Source organism: Sarcophilus harrisii, chromosome 4 (assembly GCF_902635505.1).
Source record: "Sarcophilus harrisii chromosome 4, mSarHar1.11, whole genome shotgun sequence".
Taxonomy (NCBI): Eukaryota; Metazoa; Chordata; class Mammalia; order Dasyuromorphia; family Dasyuridae; genus Sarcophilus; species Sarcophilus harrisii.
The window spans coordinates 426,262,320-426,285,114 of NC_045429.1; the positions used below are offsets into that span (position 1 = coordinate 426,262,320).

The 22,795-nt window shown below is 42.8% G+C and overlaps 2 protein-coding genes across 4 annotated transcripts in view; one reads left to right on the top strand and one right to left on the bottom strand.

Moving 5' to 3' along the window:
* Positions 1–266: 266 nt before the first annotated feature.
* MINDY1 (MINDY lysine 48 deubiquitinase 1) lies at positions 267–14,527 on the bottom strand. 3 transcript variants are annotated; one of them, XM_031967491.1, is made up of 11 exons: positions 14,444–14,527; positions 9,012–9,402; positions 4,693–5,141; positions 4,096–4,153; positions 3,705–3,769; positions 3,179–3,337; positions 2,767–2,869; positions 2,410–2,552; positions 1,816–2,007; positions 1,142–1,288; positions 267–873 (listed from the first exon to the last, which is right to left on the bottom strand). In XM_031967491.1, the coding sequence occupies exons 3-11, from the start codon at positions 5,137–5,139 to the stop codon at positions 793–795; spliced, it is 1,395 nt and encodes a 464-aa protein (XP_031823351.1). In that variant the 5' UTR covers positions 5,140–5,141; positions 9,012–9,402; positions 14,444–14,527; the 3' UTR covers positions 267–792. The 3 variants fall into 3 exon arrangements, with proteins under 3 accessions (XP_031823351.1, XP_003769968.1, XP_031823352.1); XM_003769920.4 differs by lacking the exon at positions 14,444–14,527 and having other exon boundaries at positions 9,012–9,615; XM_031967492.1 differs by lacking the exon at positions 14,444–14,527 and having other exon boundaries at positions 814–905; positions 9,012–9,616.
* Positions 14,501–22,795, top strand: part of PRUNE1 (prune exopolyphosphatase 1) — a 52,870-nt gene continuing 44,575 nt past the window's right edge. The window contains 2 exon segments of the mRNA XM_031967490.1: positions 14,501–14,660; positions 14,662–14,727. Of these exon segments, the coding sequence (XP_031823350.1) occupies positions 14,508–14,660; positions 14,662–14,727 (219 nt within the window). The 5' untranslated portion in view covers positions 14,501–14,507.

A 22,795-nucleotide genomic window follows, 5' to 3' on the forward strand; every position in this document is an offset into this window, starting at 1 on the left:
ACCAGGAAATCTTTTAGAACTTCTGTGATCAGCATGTAGCCTGACCCAAATCTCATGCACCAAGTGATGATTTAGCATTAGAACATTATGAATATAGGGTCTATGATGAAAAACAAGAGCAACAAAATGGAGTTTAATCTTCCTCTGGTGGCTCCCTCCACATTTCTCACCCTTTCTCCACACCTCATCACAACAAATACTTCACCTTGCTCTATAGGATGATATGAAAGGTAAAGTGTACAAACAAAACAAAACAAAACAAGAACCTCAGGAAAGAAGTTTTATTTTCAAACTTCTAAGAAGGCATTACAAATGCCAGGTAGAAACCCAAACAAAACCCTGAAACCAAAATGAGAAGCATACCCTGGGCACAGCCAAGAGAAGTCCAGCAAACTGGAGATGGGGAGAAAGGGATACTCTAGACTAAGCTATTTCACCCAGGAGCCTGAGTCTGCGCATTAGTGTCTTTGTGTTATGGAGCAGAAGATGGGGCAGCATGAACCCTGCCCCTCATCTTGATGCTTCCCTGTGTGAGGGGGAGAAGGATCAGGGGACAGCAGCAGGTGGGTGTGAGATATAGGAGGCACAACCCTTGGACAACACTGAGAACAGCCCCTTGGACTTGATCAGCTCTTGCCGTGGCAATTGCTCCCTGCTCCCTAGTGCCCCACGACTAAGAAAACCCAGAAGGGCTAGGGTAAACAGGCAGGCAAATAGAGGAGCCATAAGGAGGAACCTCTCAAAGAAATGGGGCACGTCAGACTAGGCACAGCAGCTTGGCTTGGGATACAGCTATAGAAGGACACAGTCTGATTCCTGCTTTGATCGCTGCCTACGTTCTCCAGCTGGACGTCCAGATGAGGCTCCTCTCTCCTGTACCAACATGAACAAGTGGTCAATCAACCCTAGAAAAGTATCAGGAAAAACAGTCTAGGCTTATGGGACTTTGGAGAAGACGAAAGTGAAAGGGGGTACTGCTAGGATCTTGGGAAGGTTAGGAATTTGAAGATTGAGAAAATTAGGAGCTGGGTACATTGAGACTGGGAACACGTGGAGAAACGCACTAGCATCAGGGAGGGACTGAAGAAGAGGCCCTTTGCATACTCCAGAAGTGCCAGGAAAACATAAATAGGTGGTTCACCTGTGGGGAAGGAGCACGGGGTGGCACAGGCTGGGCCTGCTGTTGCTGGTATTCCTCCTGTTGCAGCTGCCTGGCAAGTTCCAGATCACTGAGACCCAAGGTGGCTTGTTGTTGTTGTTGCTGGAGAGACAGGGCAATCATATAATCCTGAAAAACAAAACAGGGGCTAAGGAAGAAAGACACTAAGGAAACTCGTATCTAGCTTTACAAATAAATTCCTTATCCTACTCCAGTCCCCACCTCAATTGCCGATTCTTTTCGCCTTGTAAGCAAAGATAAAAGAAAATCAAAAACTAGTTAACCTCCTATAGTCAGATATCCCAGACAATAAGTGGGGAATTGAAGGCAGGAGAAGAAAGAAAGTCTATGGATAGTCTACATTTTACTGCCCCCCACACCTGAAATCCACAGTCTATGGAAAGATTTCAGGAATGGGGAAAAAACACGCAACTTTATTTTCCCTAGCCTCCAAATGAAATCTAGCATTCCCTTCAATTGCAAATTGGGCATAACAAAACAAAAAACATTAAACTGCCAAAGAGGTTGATGACACAGAAATGGCTAAGAAACTGGACTAGATCCTCTAAAACACATTAAACATCAAATTGCTTCCCATACTCTTTACCTGCTATTGCCCCCTGAAACCAGTAGAAGCCCCTGCCTGTCTCACTCACCTGATCCACCTGCCGTTGCGTCTCCTGAGATTGAGTGCCATTGCCAGCCCCGGCCTCCTTGCCCAGAGCATGGCTCAGGTGGAAGTCCGAGTCGCAGAAGCAGCTGTCTCCATCCACATTGTGCAGGCTCTCCCAAACTACCTGTTCTTCCTGCAGAAAGCCCTGATCAGTGACCAGTAGGTAGAGATGACTCTGTCAAAGTAGAAGAGAGTGTTCAGAAAACAGATGAGGAGAGTCTTGGGGACTTTTGTGAAGCTCCAACTGCTAGGAGGCAGTTGGGGCACATTTGAATCTCTTGGGTTTGGTAAAAGAATGAGTATAATTTTGGTTATTTTTAGTACCTGTTCCCAGAGGATCATAGATTTAGAGATTATTTGGGAACAAGGGAATATCTGAGCACAAATGTATCTCAAGTGTGTGATCCTCTGAGTCCTGTTCTCTCTACCTCTTCCTTACTACAGTGCTTGCCACCTAAGAGCACAGAAACGGAATCACAGCTAAGTTCTTCATTGAAGGATGTTAAACTGAGGGAGCTGGGAGAATATGACATAGGACTATGGGAGCCCTTAACCCAGCCCCTGAAACTTCCATCACCTTATGTTTGATCATAGTGCTAAAGTGATTGTTTCGGAAAAAGACGCTGAGCTCTCCTTCCTTGGCGGCCGCGGTCAGCTCACACAGCCCATGGTACGTCAGCTGTGCTGCCGTCACTTCCAGGAACTGCTCTGCGATTAGGCCTGGCAAAGGAGACACAGATGAAGATGGACTCTGCTCTAGATCCAGGATCGGAAGTTGAAAGGATCACCCAGAGGTGACCCTGGAACTCTGGGGGCCCTTTAGTGCAACCATTTTTCTTTCACCCAACCTTCCCCCCACCAGCCCCACTACTGGCCTCAGTCTTCCCTCCCCATAAAGCAGGGCTGCCTTCTGAGGGCAGAGAGGAGGCGTTACCTTCTGTCACAAGGTTGGTATCATTTGAGTGCTTACAGGTGATGATCTTCTCCACCAGCTGGTTGTAGCTCAGTTTACCAACTGCACTCACAGCCTCAGGGCTCTGCAGGGACCATGAGGTTGGATAAATGAGGAAACTCTCCCGCCTCCTACAGCCCACCTTGGCTACAGTGACATGACCAAAAGTGCCCCATCCCCCAGCTCCTAGAACTGGTACAAGGTGAACGCAGTATTTACACTTCATTGTGATGTCTTTTGTTTAAGATTAATCTGCCCAGAAATCCCCAGCAACCATTTCTTCAGCCTTCTTCCTCTCCTTTCCCTTGTAAGCTCCATTCTGTCCTTGTTGCTCTCCCCAGCATTTCTCCTGCTTCAGTTTTGTTGGGAGAAACTGAATTCTTTTCCCTCTCACCTGGGGATCCACCAGCCAGCCGTGGTAGAGGGGAATGCCAAGGAGATCAAAGACACTGCACTCTGGTGTATATTCGAAATCAGAGACGCCCGTGAAGCGCACGTTGACATCCAGACCCGTGGCCAGTTTGGGTAGTACTGTCATGGCATCGTCCACATTCTGGGGGAGTGGGAAGGGATAAAGGAGCCAGCCCGCACCTACACAGCCTTCACACATCTCCAACAAGAGAACTGAATCCTGCTATTTCTGTATACCCTAAGGCCCAACAGTCTTGATTTACCTCCCCCTAGAACTTTGTGTGATTCCTCCATCCCCTTCTAATCCCTCCTTTGCTTCTTCAACCCAAACAGATAAAGACCTTTCCAGGGAAAAGAATTCCTGCCTTAAAATGGGGAAATGGAAAAATACAAGGGAAAGAGGGGAGAAGGTTTGTCTAAATTGCCCAGTGATGGTCTGCCCACCTCTATTCCCCACCAATCCTTATTCTTCAGATCTCTAGCTGTCTTAGAAGTCCCTCCTGCCTTACCTGTTGAAAGTTTAGCTGTAGTGCTTCTGACTTCTCTTGTGGCTTGATGGATAGTAGGCAGTCTCCTACAGTAAAAAGCTCCTTATGAATCAACCCAGACAAACCTCCCAAACAAGTTCTCCTTTATCCAGGAGAATTGGAGATCCATATACAACTCAGATATGAAGATATCTTAGAAAGCATCTAGGCTCAACGCCCTAATTTAATAAATGAGGAACCAAATCCAGAGAAGTTAGTCAGAAAGGTAGCAGCCAAGCAACCTGACTACCAATCTGGTGTTCTTTTGCCAGTCAGACATATGTGGAAAGGACACTTGTTATTCTGAATTTCAATTCTAGATAAATCAACTACTTGCAGAGCCACATTGAATATCTATAGGCAACTCACTCACCGAGGTGTGCCATTAGCTCATCTGAAGTGATCATTTCCTTTTGAGGGGCCAGTTTCACCTGAAGACAAAACAGAATACCTAAAGAATTAATGGTGTGTTTTTCCTTTTTACAAAGCATTGTAGAAAAAAAGACCTATGAGAGAAAGAGGGGAAGGCTAGGGGGATGAAGTAATGTGAATAAAAACATCTATAACTACAATTTTTTTAAATGGCAGGATTGGGGTGGCTAGGTAGTGCAGTAGATGGAGCACCAGCCCTGAAGTCAGGAGGACCTGACTTCAAATCTGGTCTCAGACACTTAACACTTCCTGGCTGTGTGACCCTGGGCAAGTCACTTAACCCCAACTGCCTCTGCCAAAAAAAAAAAGGGCAGGATTAAATGCCAGGAAAAAGTCATTTTTCAAGGGGAAAGGACAAACAAGAATGGGATCTATCTTTAAGTTACTGAAACAGATGGCATAATATGAAGTTCTATTGCTATTTGAAAAGGAGACATTCCACCCTTCCCCTCAGCAGAAACTCCTCCTATGCCCTCTTCTATATGCATATATATGTATATATATTTATATAAATACATATATATTTATAAATACATACCTTCCACTGAAGAAAAAGGATGTTCATGATGGCAAGAAGTGGACAAGGCCCATTGGTGCTTTGAGTGATAATGGGTGTTCGTTCCCCCTTCCAGGGAATCCACTTCACACAGTAGAAGTCAGTCTCATGCTGATGGTTTGAAGGAGACTGGGGAAGCTCCTGAGGGTTGGGCTCCACCTTCACTGCCTCTGCTGAAGGCTGGGTCCCTAGAACTGGCTCTGGTTGTTGTGGACCATCTTCTGGAGGTGGTGATTCCAGGTTATCCTTGTCTTCGGCAAGCTGTGAGACTTGGTCTTCTTGCCCTTCATCTGTTCCCTTAGTATCTTGAGTATCTTTGTCCTTAGGGTCCAATTCTGACTCTGACAGGACCTCTTTATTTTCAGGGATATCTGCTTCTGGAGTTCTGATCTCATCAGGGGATGGTTGGCCAGGCTGAGGGCTCTCCATGGCTAGAAGGAAGAAGGAAGTAATGAACTCTCTCCAATGATCACAAGGATGTGTTCAAACCAGGCTTGGCTGTCAGCAAAGGGAATAGTTTAGGGAGAAGTTAAGCATCAGAAAAATATAGATACAGGAAAACCTAGGAAAAGGAGGGTAGTGACAGTGATGAAAATCTGGGTGTGGTTTAGGTACTGCCCCTCTACTGGGTACAAACAGGACTAACTTCTTCTTTTCCGAACTAAAGAGGACAAAACATACAAATATGTGGTGGATTACTCCAATGAAATCAGGAGCACAAACTGGAATCAGCTCTCAGAAATAAAAAGAATAAGGAAAAGAGAAAAGGAATAAGAATGAGAAGAGAAACAAGAGGAATGAGACACAGACAAAAGAGATAGAGGAAGAAACACCCTTCCCCCCCACCAAACAGTACTAATTATTATTAAAACCCTGGTGTTCTGTTCACCCAAGAAAGATCATCAAGACAGTAACCACAAGTATAACTCTCAGAAAGAAGAGTTAAAAGCATTGTCTGGCCCCTCTGTCTTTCACCAAGACCTGATACCGGCCTACCCTAGAGATACTTTGAATAGATACTTTGTTTTCCCTCAATGACCAAGTTCTTTTCTCTCCCTTCTTTTTCAGGAGGGGTAAAGGACTGAACAGGTTTAAGGTACATGGAGTTTTTAGAAAAGAGACTTAGAATAATGCTGCCTTTAGGGATTTGTAGAAATTTTATGTTTTTCTAAGAAAACCTCCTTTCCTTGCATGGTCCCAAATTGCAGTAGGAGAGTAAAAGATAGACCTTGGGAAGGACTTCCCAGTGGATGATGAGGAGAAATATAGGAAGAAATTATGAAGACTAAATTGAGCTCACCAGCCTCAGAGTATATAAGCAGTTCCTAAAATAATATAGGAAATCTTTCTGGACTAATTGGAGGATAGGAATTACTTTCCTTCTAAGTCTATTTCACCAATATGTTCAACTCTTTAAAACCTTACCCTCTCCATATTCATTTTTCCCTTGGTTGGATATAAAATATACCCTTGGTAGGGTCAGGGAATTCCATGATAAACCTGTTCAGCTCTATAGAGACATGAACCTTTGTCTGGAATTTTAATTCTGTCTCTCTGTGGAGGTTGTGGACATATTTATTGGCATTTGTAGATGTATTCATAACTCATGGATGGTGAGTGATTATAGACTGGTTTAGGGTGTTGTGGCTTGACTTGGAATGGATTAGTTGACAGTCATTGGGTCAGAGTACTCCTTTTTACAGGGCCTATAAACTGATGTAGACATACCTTGCCTTCCATCTTTTTTTTGGAGGACAGAGTAGAGAGAAGACCTAGGCCCTGAAGGTTCCCAAATTCATCTTCCTTTCTGTAATGACTTCCTTTGTGCAGAGGCACATGAAAAGTACATTACTATCATCTATTTGGCCTGAGATGATTGTTCCTGGAGCCAAAATCCAAGAACAAAATACCTCCTGGATGTTGGGGAGATTTCTTAATCAACATCAAGGTCCTGGTTGATATGATCCTATCTTCTCATAAGAGAAGGGGGCATTTTCTGGACAACATTGGCTTTAGGAATGTTTCTCTAATAACTTCAAGTCTGAGAATTCTGATACTCAGGATTTTACAGATAAAAGGGAAGTTATTGGGTAAGAGAGAAGGAAGAGCTTAAGAGAGAAGAGGATCATACACATGGTTCCTTGAACTGGAAGAGCAACAAGAGAATGAAACTGAGCAAAAGATCTCTTTATCCTCTACTATCATGAATTATTTAGATGGTACAGGTCCAGTGAGAAGGGGGTTTATACGTAGCAAAGCTTTTCCTTTCTAGGATAGTCTAAATCTTCAGGGCAATATTTTAAAACTTAATGCCTACATGAAGATGAAAAAGAAATTTATCAGAATATTTGGAGTTTGCCTCCCTAACAACCTCAAATTCACTTCGCTTCTTAAAAAAAATTGAACCATAGGGTCTGGAGGACCACACAGACCTTTTGAGGAAGGTGGGACTCACTGGCAAGGGAAGGAGGAATCTTACTGACTGCTTAGAGACTGCTGTGAATACTTGTTTTTGTATTTTCTGAAGAGTAGAATAAAGTTTGTCCTGTACCTAATATACACTATTATCTTGAGTGCTTATACAGGATGTAGGGATTTTTTTACCCCAATGTTTGGAGACTAAGTTTGAGTTACAGTCTGAAATTTCCTAAAGACAACTCAGTGGGAATGATAGTAGACAAAGAGACATCCACTTGTGAACCCAGAACTTAAGAGGATGAGCTTTCGATTATACATGACTGGATCAGTAAATAATTTACTTATTTAATGTATATTCTTATTTTATATTGGTCTTGCTATCTTTGTATTCTTAATGTCCATAACCATTTAATAAAGTAGCAACTTCCTTTTACACAGGTCCTCTAAGAGAGAAAGGAAATCTTCAGAGAAATCATACTTTCTGCATTTCCCTGTGCTAGCCCAGAATGCTCCCCATTTTGACAGATAGATATTTGAGGATAGAAGTAACAGAAAGAACTGGAGATAGGGTATGGAAAATGAAAGTTCAAGTTAAGAGAATGGAAGGAATATGGTAGCAGTATTCCAACTACCTATTCTCTGAACTTAAATATCTAATAGCTAATTGCATGTCATTTGTAGTTTGTTCATTTTAAGTTAGAATGCATGGGAAGTACTTTCATTTCTTATTCCCTTCTCTCTTTCTCTGCCTTGTCTGTCAGTCTCTGTCTCTATCTCTGTCTTTCTGTCTGTCTCTCTGTTTCTCTCTGTACCATTCCCCCAGCCTTCTAGAGGAGACTTAAAGAAAACTCAGGAAGTTGATATGAAAATGATGGGTAAATGTGGAACAGTTTGGAAAGGCCTTCTACCTTTTGTAAGTACCAAAATCTAGTTATAATTAATGGAGGGAAATGAAGCTAATTAGTAAATCCAGAAGCAGCTACTTTTTAAAAAGAATGGAAATGGAGCTGATAAGTGGTACATGGATATAGCACCAGATCTGGAGTCAGACCAAATCCAGCCTCAGATCCCTACAAGCTGTGTGATCCTGGGCAAGTCACGTAACCCCATTACCTCCAAAAAATAAAATGAAATAAAAAGAATGGGGTCCTATGAGGTTAGAAGGGACCAGATCAGGGACGAGGTGCCAGACAACAAGAGAACCTAAGTCTTAGTAACAATGACCAGACTGGACAGAGATCCTGAAAGCTCACATTTCTTAAGGTATACAGAGTATCCTGCCCCTCTGCCTACCCTTGGTGTGATGGGCTTTAGGATTTCATTTCATTTCACTGTAGCAGAGGTTATGCAAGAACATTCAGACCAAAATTGATCAATCCTCTCTTCTTCTTGGCCCCCCCAAATGCTTAACCATATTCTCTTCCTGAGGCTAGTGAGGATGAACTAAAGCCTCAGCCCCTTTTGAGTCATAAGGGGCATTAACAGGGAATTCTTAGGGAACAGCCAATTATGACGGAGAAAAAGGCAAAAGGAAAGAGAAACTTGTAGCTAATTCAAGGAGACCACAGGGAACATCCCTTTCTCGTAAGTCCCCCATTGTCCCAGATTCCGTTTCAGTCTCCCCAAACTCTCAAGTCATGGTTCAGAGTTTCTCCTCCAAATAACTCAAAACAGCATCGTGGTGTCCCATCCACTTCCTACACAAAGGAGCAAGATGCATTAAAGGAGAGAAAACGTAAGGACCAAAAACTTTTCTTACAAATCCCCCCCTCAAAAGACCTTTCAGAATGTAGGGAATAAAGCTTAGGAAGGTGGAGCCATCTCTAAAAGCTACAGAGGAAAGAGAGGTCAGGGTAAGGGAAGTAATTACAAGAAAGTTTTACCTTAAACCGGAGGAGTTGTCCAAGGGCTTGGTTCAGGAGTTTCCAGGGGACTCCCAGTGCAGGGAAGGATGCTCTCCTGCTCAGCTTCAGTCGCTTCTTACAGCTGTCAACACCTGGGCAGTCGTTTTCAGACCTGATGGGGGTCCAGGCTGGGTCCCAGCAGTTTCGGGATTCACACCCCCCGCTGTTGGGCAGTGGGAGAGAGAGGGGGGTGGCCAGACACAGCTCAGCTCTCTCCTCTCAGCCCCATCCTGTCCGCCCTTGGCTTACGCAGACCCCTGTAGCCCTCGGGAGGGTATCCAGGTCCAGGCTGTGCTCTCCAGGCCCTGGCTAAAGCCTGGCTTTCCAGGGAGAAGTTTCTGTTTCTTCTTTTTTTCCTCCTCCTTTTTTTCTATTAAGAGAAATCATCAGTTAAAGCCAGATTTGTTGGGGCAGGGGGCAGACTGCTGAATTCCACCAGGTTTTCCTGAGGGCCATCTGCCGTGGTCAGCAGCTGGCGACAGGCAGGGAGAGGGAGAGGGAGAGGGAGAACGAGAAGGAAGCCGAGAAAAACAACAGAGCCTTTCTGTTCCCTCCCACTGCTGCTAGAGAGGATGGGGACTCTTGTGCCTCTCTGGTGAGAGCAGGGAAGAGCAAGAACATGGGAGGAGGGGGAGGAGGAGCAGGGGAGGGAGGGAGGGGACTAGGGCTGCCCACCCAGAACAACCGGGGGGGGGGGGGGGGCTTCTGTGCGTTACTTGCAATTGACTAATTTAGTGCCAATATGGATGTTGTCTGTTTTTGACCCCTATCAGCCCTTGTTCTTTCCCCAAACCTTGCTGTGTCATTTTTGAGCCTTAGATGAGCTGATAGAGTTCTATTTAGACAACCTTACACCCAGTGGTAACTGAGAAGGCAGCACAGTCAGTTCAAGACTTTCCAATTCTTTGGCCATTTCCCCACTACTATCATCCCCATTAATTACCAACTTAGGGAGCATCAAAATAGAAGTAGGGGGTTGAGAAAATAAAATAAAAAGGAAAAGTAACTGAAAATGTTTGAAGGACAGTATGTTAACTTTGCCTCAGACATTGGGATATTGGGATAAGGAGGGTGGGATGAAGGTAAAGGGAACCCCTGAGAAGTGACAAAGAGGTAGGAATTCCATTTCTAAATTCTGATTGATCAAGTGTTAAGTGACTCTACAAGCAGACATTGTACTGGGTTCTAGGGAAACAAAGTATTCAAGAGAAGTCTCGAAAAGGGGATGCATTAAGTCGGGAGTAGATGGAAATTCTGCCTCTTAGAAGGACAAATGATGAGTTCTGATGGCAAGAAATCCATAATATTATATAAGATTGAGAGCTAGAATGTTTCAGATATCTCAGACTCAATATTTCTAAAATAAGACCCATTATTCCCATTTTCAGAATTGAAAATGTTTGCTTTCAAGGTCACATGAATACAGTTAAGTATTAGCAATAGAAAGTATCAATCCATCTAAAATAAGCTTTTTCAAGAACCTATATGTGCTAGACACTGCTAAATACTGGGGATGATGAGGACAATACAGCCTCCTCCAGAAGAGCATCTGCATTCCCTGGGAAAGACTCTCTTCCTATACATTATGCACCTTTTGGATGCAAAACCTACATTTCCTGGGAAAGACTCTCTTCCCATACATTATGCACCTTTTGGATGCAAAATCTACATTCCCAGGGAAAGACTCTTTTCCCACACCCTCTCTCAAGTATGTTCCTTTCGGATGCAAAACCCAAATTGTTTTGTTTCTGTATATAAGTAAGCCCTGAGAAAATGTCTCTTTGCAATTCTTTGACATTGCCCACTAAGAGAACATCTTAGTGTCTTTCTCTCTTTAATAAAGTGCCTTTTCTTATCACAGCCTTTTGTGTTGCGTTTCTCTCTGCGAACCCGCCCTAACTTGGTGTTTTGGAAAACTAGGAGGCCTACCCATATTCCTGCCACAATCCATACCTCATCAGGGATACAACTAAAACAAACAATTCTTATTCTCCAGGAATTTACATTCTGCTGAGAGAAACAATTACACACTGAAGTGTACATGAGATAAATATAAAAATAAATACAATATTATTAAATATAAAGTAGCTTGAAAGGGAGGGCCCTGGCAGTTGAGATCCAGAAATGCTAAGTGTACCAGCTGGAGCTTGAATATATCTTAAGAGTGATTCTGAAGCAGAGGTGAGACGGAAGTGCATTTGGGGCCTGTGGAGTAGCCAATACAAAGGTGGAGATACGAGAGATGGAATGGGAGTAAAGAACAGAGAGAAGGTGAGTTTGGCTGGATCAGTGTGGGAAAGGGAGAAATGTTCAAGGAAACTAGAAAAGATAGGTTGAGAGAACATTGTACAAGGCTTTAATAACCTTGTTTATATTAAATCCTGGAGTCACGAGGGAACTATTAGATTTAATGTTTAATAGAGAATGACATGGTGAAATCTGTTGAAAGAAAATCACTTTGGCAGTTGTATAGAGGTTGGACCAGAATAGGGAAAAACATAAGCACAGACCTATCAATCGGGAGTCTTTTGCACAACCTATGCAAGAAGTAATAAGGGCCTAAACCTAGCTGGTGGCGATAGAATTAGGAGTCCAAAGTGAGAAAGGATGTAGAAGCAGACATACAAAATTTGGCAGCTCTTTAGATGTGCAAAGTAAAAGAAAGGAAGTGAAGAAAATTTAAAGGTTCTAGGAATCTGGAAGAAATTAGGGAAGTCTAGTTTTGGAGGAAAAGATAATAGTTTCTGTTCTGCATACATTAAATTTAAGATATCTCTGGATCTGCATGTGTTTTGAGAATAAAAACACATTTAAATGAAATGAAAAAAAGATATCTCAGGGACATTAAGTTTGAAAGGCCTAGTTGGCTCCTGCTGATGCTCAGGGGAAAGACTCAAGTTGTTAATACAGATCTGAGAGTCATCTGCAAAAAGATGATAGTTAAACACGGGAACTGATATAGTTCCTGAGCAAATATATGCAAAGAAAACAGAAGACCCAGGATATAACCATTTTCACTAGCAGTTAGGGAGTATAATAGGTATAATGAGGCACAAAGGAGTCTGAGAAGAAATGGTCAGAGGTAGGAGGAAAATCAAGAGACAGAATAGACTTCTTAGCAGACACGGATGATAATTAAGGAATCAGTAACATCTTCTATTTCATTCTGCCAGGAAGTTGAACCATAGATGTCAAAACATAAAGCAGTTTGCAGAACTACTAATCAGTCATTTCACATTTAATTTATCTTCACACTCTCCCTCAAAGCCCCTTTTTTTTGGTTAAGTCAGGAGTTAAATTCCTTCCCCTGATGATGATACCTTCTCTGATGCAGATACTCCTCCTGCCAAAGGGGAGGGGAGGGGGTCCATCGGATGAACCCAGGACCTCTCAAACTCACAAAATCACTTGACCCTGAACAAATCAATTAATCTGCTGCTGTTCTTGAGTGCTGCCCAACTCTTCCTGACCCTATTTTGGGTTTTCTTGGCAAAGATAGCAAAGTGGTTTGCCATTTCCTTCCCTAGTTTATTTGACAGATGAGGAATCCAAGCAAATCAGGTTAAATGACTTGTTCAGTGTCACACAGATCTGGTCTGAGTCCACATTTGACTTAATGACGATGAATTTTCCTCGTTCCAAGCCCAGCGCTTTATCAGCTTTGCCACCAAGCTGCCTTCACCTTCAGTTCTCTCATCAGTAAAAGCCAGATAATACTAGCATTTACCTCAAAGGTCATTGTGAGGATCAAACAAAGTGACTGAAATGCGTGAAGCGCTTTGCAAACCTTAAAGCACCATAAAAATGCTAGCTATGTGGTGTCGCCTATGAGGAAGGAACCTCGGAGCAGGATGGCTGGGGAGGGGTCCTTAAGCCCCCTCCCCTGGTTTCTCTGGCTTCAAGGCTCAGCTAGTCCCGCCTTGTGCCAGAAGCCTTTCCTAACCCCCTCAATGCTGGTGGAGTGCGTTTCCCCTACATCGGATGAGCAGGATACATTTCTGCATATACCGTATCTCGTTGGAACCGAACTGTTCGGTGATTGTCTCCCTCATGGGATTGTGAACTCAAAGGGAGCAGGGGCTGTCTTTTGCCTTTCTTTGTATCCCAACCGGCGGTCATTAATTAATTGCTAATTGCCTGACAACCGGTGGCTATCAATTCCCCACTCTGAAGACGCTCAGGCGTGCTGTTTGGGGTTTTTTGGGGTTGAGGAGGGGATGAGGTTGGGTTTTGTTTTTGGGGGTTGGAGGAGGGACAGAAGTTTTTTTTGGTTTTTGGGGTTGAGGGAGGGATCAGAAGTTGGTTTTTGTTTTTGGGGGCTGGAGGGAGGGATAGAGTTGGTTTTTGTTTTTGGGGGTTGGAGGAGGTGACAGAGTTGGTTTTTGTTTTTGGGGGCTGGAGGAGGTGGAAGTTGTTTTTTGTTTTTGGGGGTTGGAGGAGGTGGATGTTGGTTTTTGTTTTTGGGGGTTGGAGGGAGGGATGAAGTTGTTTTTTGGTTTTTGGGGAGTTGGAGGAGGGGACAGTTGTTTTTTGTTTTGGGGTTGGAGGGAGGGGACAAGTTGATTTTTGGTTTTTGGGGTGGAGGGGAGGGGACAGTTGTTTTTTGTTTTTGGGGGTTGAGGGAGGGGACAAGTTGTTTTTTGGTTTTTTGGGGGGGGTTGGAGGGGAGGGGGACAAGTTGGTTTTTTGTTTTTTGGGGGGGGTTGGAGGGGAGGGGGACAGAAGTTGTTTTTTTGGTTTTTTGGGGGGGGTTGGAGGGGAGGGGGACAAGTTGGTTTTTTGTTTTTTGGGGGGGGTTGGAGGGGAGGGGGACAGAAGTTGTTTTTTTGGTTTTTTGGGGGGGGTTGGAGGGGAGGGGGACAAGTTGGTTTTTTGTTTTTTTGGGGGGGTTGGAGGGGAGGGGGACAGATTGGGTTTGTTTTGGGTTTTTTAAGGCCACCTGGAGGGCAGAAGAAATCAGACTGGAAGCCGTCTCTTTTGCATCAATGCGGCACTTCCACGTTTTAACAATTCGAGCGGTCAAAGTGCTCCGGGACTTTTTTGAGGGGGAGGGCATTTTGTTCTCTCGGGTAAGGACCCCGCCCTGGGAAACCCAGGGACGGTGCTCGCTGTAGGCTGTGTGAAGCACAAGGCGGCTGTTTCAGGTACTTCGTGAATCAAAACTACTGGGCAGAAAAGGACAGAAGCCAAAGTTTGGGTACTTGGGGCATTCACAAACAGCCACTAAGACTCCCTGCGGAAAGGAACCCATCTACTCCCAAGCCGTCAACGTTTGCTCAGAACCAGGAGACTACAATTCCCAGCAAGCCTTGCGCCGCCCCGGGCGCGCCCCTATCTCCGGAAACCCGCTGCATGGGCGGGCCCGAGGAAGAGGCGGCTCGGGACGTGGCGAGGAGCGAGAGTTTCTCCACCTTGGGAAGGGCGGGATGACGCCGGGCGACGTGAGCGGCCGGATGACGTGCCCCCTCTTCGGGCATGGGGCGGAGTCGGTGCGCGATGCGTGTGAGCCCCGCCTCCCCCCCCCGCCCCCCAGCGCCTCCCGCTGCCCGCCTGTGGCCTCCGGGCTCGGGGCGGGGCGCGTCGTGGGGAGCTGGGGAGACGGCTGTGCCGGGCCGGGGAGGAGGCTGTGCGGCGCGGCGCCCGCCCTAGCTCGGCCATGGAGCGCTTCTTGCTGGGCTGCCGGGCCGCCGTTCAGGTAACGGGGCCGGGGCCCTTGGCGTGAGGGCGGGGCGGTGAGGAGGGGGAGTGCCGCCGCCTGCCGCAGGGGCCCGGAGGCGGGCGCGATGGTCCTCAGCCCCGCCGCTCTTGGGCTCGCCGTCACGGGCGCCCCTCCCTCCGGGGCCGGCCCGCGGCTCTGGAGGGGCTCCCCCGGGCCGGTTGGCCCTGGCGCGGCGCCGCCGTGGGGCCGGCGCGTGCCTGGCGGCGGGCCGGGGCTGGTTCCTTGACGGAGCGGGGGCGCGCGCTGCTGAGAAGCTGCTCGGGGCTAAGCATTCCCTCGTCCCCCCGCAGCGCTCTCCCCGCGCTGCGCGTGGGCCCCTGCCCCCGTGTGTTCGGCCCGGGCTGCGGCGGCCGCCCCCGAGTGCATGTGCGCGTCCCGCTCCTGGGCCCGCGGGAGCTCTCCGGTCCCGGGCTCGCTCCGAGAGTGGCGGGAGGGGTTCCCACGAGGGGCACGAATGACAGACGTAGCCCGTGCTTGCCGAGGGCTGGACCCGGAGTTAAAGGTTGGGGGTTAAATCGCGGTCCAGACGTCGCCTGCGGTCTGGCAGCTGGGGCGGGGGGGGGCTTAATGCAGGCTTTCCTGCGGGTGGGAAGTTAGCCAGGGTCGCAGCGCACTGCATTTCTGGGGCAGATTACACCTACAGCAGTCGAGGAGTTGGATAGCTTTTCCTCACTAACCTCCTGATTCGTGATGAATGTGGGAACGTGTGCACAGGGAAGAATTGCACATGCTGAACCTGTCGTGGATTATTTGCTGTCCAAGGGAGGGAGAAACAATTCGGGACAAGGTTTTGGCGAGGATGGATGTTGGAAACTTGGCACATGTTTTAGAAACGAAGATCTCCTGATTTCATAACTTCCTTATATTAGACGAAACTCAAACAAATATTAACATGTCCTCTATTCGTAGATGATAGATGATAGCGTCTTGCAATAGCCACGAGAGGTGCCTTTTGTAGGTTCAACCATTTATCCTTTTTTGAAATAAATTTTATTGCCATCTTTTTGCTTATTGCCACACCGGAATTTCTAGCATCCCTCTTCCACCCTTTCCCAGTTATTCCATATAGGAATTATTGTTACAAAGAAAAAAAGAGAGAAAAAACCCAGCAAAACCAATCAATACATTGGAAAAGTCTGAAGATCTATGCAATATTCTATACCTGTGGCCTTCTACTTGTGCAGAGGAATAGTATGGGAGGGAGTCTTTTCTTTGGTGCCATCCTTATGCTTTGTAATTTTGCAAAATTTACTTTTGATCATTTTGTGATGATTCTTTCATGTACATGTTTTCTTGACCCTGCTTGCTTTACTCTGCATCAGGTCCTATAAAACTTTTCAGGCTCTTCTCTGTAGTCGTCATAGTCTTTTTTTGCTTACAGCTTAGTAATATCCCATTACATTCTTTTTGTTTTTGCAAAGTAGTTGGGGTGAAATGACTTGGCACAGCTAGGAAGTGGCTAAATATCTGAAGCCAGATTTTAAACTCAGGTGCTTCTGGCTATAGGGCTGGTGCTTTATCCATTGCACCATTTAATTGCCTCACCATTAAATTCTTGTGCCTTGGTGTGTTTAGACTCAGTTAATGGGCATCTATTTTGCTTCTAATTCTTTTCAATCATTTATTCTTTAACTTAGGGTAACTGAAGAACTTGTTTCAGAAGTAGGGACAAATATTAAACATTATATTTTAATTGTTAAATTAAAATTTTTTCTTACTCAACCAAATCATTTCCAATGGAGCAGTAATGAACTGAACCAACTATGCCCAGAGAAAGAACTCTGGGAGATGACTAAAAACCATTACATTGAATTCCCAATCCCTATATTTATGCCCACCTGCATGTTTGATTTCCTTCACAAGCTAATTGTACAATATTTCAGAGTCTGATTCTTTTTGTACAGCAAAATAATGTTTTGGTCATGTATACTTATTGTGTATCTAATTTATATTTTAATGTATTTAACATCTACTGGTCATCCTGCCATCTAGGGGAGGGGGTGGGGGGTAAGAGGTGAAAAATTGGAACAAGAGGTTTGGCAATTGTTAATGCTGTAAAGTTACCCATGCATATAACCTGTAAATAAAAGGCTATTAAATTAAAAAAAAAAAAAAAAAACCTGTAGATCGAGAAAACAGCCATCTAGAGAATGAAGAAAAAAAAAATTTTTTTCTTACATCTAATATACATTAAATATATTAATAGGTAACATATTAATTCTATTACATATAGAATTAATATTTAACTTTTAAAACCAGTTGTGTGAAGCTTTTCCTTAAACAAAATTCAAGACATACTTGGGCTCTTCTACCTCTAAAATTCTATAGTTCATATTATGTATAAGAAAAAAAGTGTTTTAGCAATTAAAATGTTGATCATAATGATGTTTAATAATCAATCTTGGAGAAATAGATACCCAACTTTTACTGATTGGATCAGGGATGAAGAAAGGAAATGGACATGAAATTTTAGTTGCAGGTTAGAACCTCTTTTTCTGCAACATACAGCCTTAGACTATAAATTTTAAGAGTGTTGCCAAGAATACTGTAGCCTCCAAAACCAATGCACCTTTGTGATTTTTAATTGTATTTAGATGGACTAAAAGGACAACTCATGTCCAACTGAGGTCATCCAGGATGGTGAAGGGCCTTGAGACCAAGACATGAGGATCAGTTGAACTGGGCATATTTAGCCTAAAGAAAAGAAGGTTTGATGAATACTGAAGACTATCTTTACATCTATTTAGAAAATAAAATACTTATAAATTTAGGGAGGGGTGGAAATTGGGGGAGTTGGGGGGCAGGGAAGCAATAGTAATGTGTGTATGAGATATAATAGCTATCTTCGAATATTTGAGAGTTTGTGGAGAAGGTATTAGACTTGTTTTATTTAACTCACTGCCACTCCACCTCCTCCAAATAGCATAACCAGAAACAATGGTGTAAGTTGCAAAGGGGTCATTTTATAACAACCTTAGCTATTAAATGGAATGGGTTGACTCGATATACTCCTTAGAGAGGGTTCAAGTAGAGGTTTCTTTTATATATGGTTTGGACTAAATGTTCAGTTCTCAGATTGCTTTAACTAAGGATCATTAAATCCATTAAATTCAACAAACATTTGTATATAAAATATTACTCTTTCTCTTCAGCAGGAGGGATGAAGCAATGGTAATGTAGGAATATATGAAAGGAATAGTAGCAGAAGCATATAACTCACACCAGAAACAGTAAATGAGGACAAAGATTCATGTTCAGTAAAGTGTACGACTACCAATAAAAATTGGAATTGCTTAGGGTAGCTATCTGATAAGCCAACCAAGTCTTCTTTTAACATATTTTTAGCTTTTGTACAGAAGAATGTTCTCTAACTTTTGTCACAGTGGTATAGGATGACCTATTTAAAGGGAATTCTGTTGGACAAATTGGCCCATATAAATTTGTCCTTTGCTGTTCTAGGGCCGATGGCCAACATGAATATACATTTTCTTGTCTTCAGAATTGAGCCTAATCCAGGAGGTAAATAGGATGACTGCTCAACAATCTATGAAGTTTATTTTTCAAGGGTTAGATTGGAATCAACAATCACCTGCTGTCCCTGAAAACTGTCTAATGGCCTAATATCATTGAAATTTGCCTGATCTGCTTTGTTATGGTGCTCTGTTTTCTTGTTTATTTTTTTATCACCACTGAATACTGTAATATAAAGTATGTATCAAACAGACTAAGATTTTGGAATTTGGGCTTCAGCTGTTGTACTCCATGGGTGATGATCAGCGACACAGAGACAAAGCAGCCAAGGTTCTGCCTTGTAGGTCATTTTAAAAAAGGAAAAAATATCTTATTTACTCATGGCTCTTGGATTCCATTTCTTCCATCAGAAGCTCAGGTTTCCACATTGCTACTAAGCATGGCTATATTTGACCTGAACACTCTCTCCTAATCAGAAAATTTAGGGTGTTGCCCAGTTTAAGCTGCTTTCAGTTTATGAGGAATGGGGGTGGGGATTGAGAACTACACCTGTTATTCATACTCTTTTCTCTCTAAGCCTGGGCCACCTTCCCCAGCCTGATTGTGGGCTTGAGAGTGTCCTTTGCTTTCTAATTTAATTGGCAATAATCCTGTGTTTCTGCAGATTAGATTTCTTCTATTGGTCTCCCTTGGTCATTTTCTTGATTCAACTTTCTCACTTTATCTCAGTCTGCTCTTTTGTGATAATCTTATGCCTGCTTGAGGATCTATTCTTATATCATCATACTGCTGGCCATCCTTTGTTGGATGCTTTTCTTCTATTTGATATTTTATTTTATTATTATTTTTAATTATAATAACTTTTTATTGACAGAACCCATGCCAGGGTAATTTTTTACAACATCATCCCTTGCACTCACTTCTGTTCCGATTTTTCCCCTCTCTCCCTCCACCCCCTCCCCTAGATGGCAAGCAGTCCTATATATGTTAAATAGGTCGCAGTATATCCTAGATACAATATATGTGTGCAGAACCAGTTTTTTTTTTTTTTATAGGAACTTTAATGGGAAATTATTTACTTTATTAGGGTAGTTTAAATTAGATGAAGTAGTTTTATTAATTTTAGAAGAATTTCTTACTCCATATGCTTTTAGTAACACTAAATATGTGAGTTATTAAATGAGTTGAGTGATGTTTTTCCTCCCTTTCTTGACTTCCACATTGTTTAATTTTCTTTCTTTTTTTTTTTCTTTTTTATTTAATAGCCTTTTATTTACAGGATATATACATGGGTAACTTTACAGCATTAACAATTGCCAAACCTCTTAGAACCAGTTTTCTTGTTGCACAGGGAGAATTGGATTCAGAAGGTAAAAATAACCAGGGAAGAAAAACAAAAATGCAAACAGTTTACATTCATTTCCCAGTGTTCTTTCTTTGGGGTGTAGCTGCTTCTGTCCATCCTTGATCAATTGAAACTGAGTTAGGTCTCTTTGTCAAAGAAATCCACTTCCATCAGAATACATCCTCATACAGTACTGTTGTTGAAGTGTATAATGATCTGGTTCTGCTCATTTCACTTAGCATCAGTTTATGTAAGTCTCTCCAGGCCTCTCTGTATTTATCCTGCTGCGCATTTCTTACAGAACAATAATATTCATATACCACAATTTATTCAGCCATTCTCCAATTGATGGGCATCCATTCATTTTCCAGTTTCTGGCCACTACAAACAGGGCTGCCACAAACATTTTGGCACATACAGGTCCCTTTCCCTTCTTTAGTATCTCTTTGGGGTATAAGCCCAGTAGTAGCACTGCTGGGTCAAAGATGTGCAGTTTGATAACTTTTGGGGCATAATTCCAGATTGCTCTCCAGAATGGTTGTATTCGTTCACAACTCCACCAACAATGCATCAGTGTCCCAGTTTTCCCGCATCCCCTCCAACATTCATCATTATTTTTTCCTGTCATCTTAGCCAATCTGACAGGTGTGTAGTGGTATCTCAGAGTTGTCTTAATTTGCATTTCTCTGATTAATAGTGATTTGGAACACTTTCATATGAGTGGTAATAGTTTCAATTTCATCATCTGAAAATTGTCTGTTCCTGTCCTTTGACCATTTATCAATTGGAGAATGGCTTGATTTCTTATAAATTAGAGTCAATTCTCTATTTGATATTTTAAAAAGCTGAGTGATCACTGTGGCATAGGGTGGTCAAGAATGACTTCAAAACAGGAGAATGAGATTGAAAGGCCAGCCTGTGCTGGACTCTGAGGATCCAAAGACAAATAAACATGAAACAGGCCTTGCTTTCAAAGAGTTTATCTTCAACTCGACAGTTTTAAGTACAAACACAAATTAGTAAGCACATGGAAAATTGAGGAAGAAACACTTTGTCATCCCCCGGAAGGCATTTTAGAAAAGGTGATTCTTAAGCCGAGTCCTGAAGGAGAAGAATTCTGAGAAGTAAAGATACTCGTGTATGTGTTGCAGTCAAAACTAGTAATTATTGATTAGACTATGTCAGCACTATACTAGATGCTAGGGAAAGAAATTCAATTTAGCTGGTTCTTGCTCTTAAGGAGTTTTATATTCCCTGGGAAATATATGTTTACAGATAATTAATGCAGACTGTGTATGCAATAAATGCATTACAGTTGGGGGATAGGGCACTAATAATTGGGGAATGAGTAACAGACCTCTTAAATTAGGTGCTTTTGAACTGTCTTGAAAGGAATTTAGGTGTTTACTTATATATACACTTATATGTGTATTGTTGCCTTCCCCTTTACAATGTAAGTTTCTTGAGATCAAGAATTGTTTTATGTTGTCTTTGGGGATTTCTGGTACATAGCACATAGTAGATACTTAAATGATTGTTGATTGTTTAAAGAGGCAGAGATGTGGAGGGAAAGAATTCCTAACAGGGGGAATGAGAAGGGTGGTGTAGCCTGTACAAAGGTAAAAATGTGGGAAATTTTGTGTCGAATTTACAGAGCAGTGTTAGCCACTTTGGATAGAGAGTAGAATATGTGAGGACGATTAATTTGTGTTCGATCTGGAAAGCCTACTGGAACCAGATCATGAAGGGCTTAAAATGCTAAATGAAGGAGTTAATATATATTTTATCTGAAATGCAATGTGGAGCCATTGAAGCCTCTTAGGCAGGGGAATGACCTTGATTTGTGCTTTAGGAATTCCAATTTAGCAACTCTGTGGAGAATGGAGTTGGACCCATTAGAAGGCTGCTAAAATAATTGGGACCCAGGGTGATGACCTTGTCCTGGAATCATTATGATGTGAAGAGAGTAAAGGGAACAAATGAGAAAAATGTTAAGAAGGCAGAATTGACAAGGCTTAGCAACTGATGGGTTATATGAAGTAAATGAATAAAGAGTTGAGTTTGACTACATTTTGGACTTGGGTGACTTGAAGAATTGTAGTGTTGTCAAAAGAAATAGAGAAATTAGAAGCGGGGCTATAATGAATTCTGTTTGGGATATATTGAGTTTGAGAAACCTAAGGGACTCTAGCTAGAGTTGTCCTGCAAATTTTTGGAAGTATAGGACTAACGGGCAACTAAATGGTGCAGTGGATAGAGCACCAGCCCTGGAGTCGGGAGGATCTGAGTTCAAATATGACCTCAGACACAACACAACACTGTGTGTTCTTGGACAAATCACAACCCTAATTGCCTCTTTAAAAAGGGGGGAAATGATAAGATAAAAAAGACAGTGTAGGACAGGAGCTCTGAAAGAGGCTGAGGTCTAGATAGATATATTTTGAGGGGATTAATCTGAGATACCACTGCTGATTTCTCTACTGGTGGAGTTATGAATTAGTTCAGCCGTTAGAGAAATCAATGTGAAATTATGCAAGAGAAGTTAATAAATGTTCATGCCTTTTGATGTAGAAATAGATGTACTATTGAAATGGTAGTTGAATCCTTGGGAATGCTTGCCCTCCACTCCAACTACAGGTCTCCCTGGCTTCTTTTAAGTCCCAAAGAGTTATAAAGAAGCCTTTCCCAACCCCTCTTAATTTTATTGTCTTTCTTAATTTTGTACCCATTTGTCTTTACATAGCTTGTTTGTACATATTTGTTTGCGTCTCTCCTATTAGACTGTGAGCTCTTTAAGGGTAAGGACTGTCATTTGCTTCTTTTTGTATCCCCAGCACTTAGCATAGTGCCTGACATAATAGGCATTTAATAAATATTTATTGAATGACTAAAAATAAAAGGAGGGAATGAAATATTGAGCTCTGGAACAACTAGTAATTCGTTCTCTTTGGCTGGAACCTCACATTTGAAAAGAATAATATAAGACTTGAAAGGCAGATAGAACAGTGCTTCATTAATAAAAAGAAAAGATGAATTTAGAGGAGAGAAAACTATATTATATTTGTACTAAGTACTTTTGGTAAAAGTCCAACCCTATAATTTTTATAGAATTGGCACAAATATATAAGGTCAAAAGGTGTTTTCCAATAGAAAAATGGTCAAAAGATAAGAATGGCTTTTAGAAGAAATATAAACTATCAATTACCACTTGAAAAAATATTTGAAATG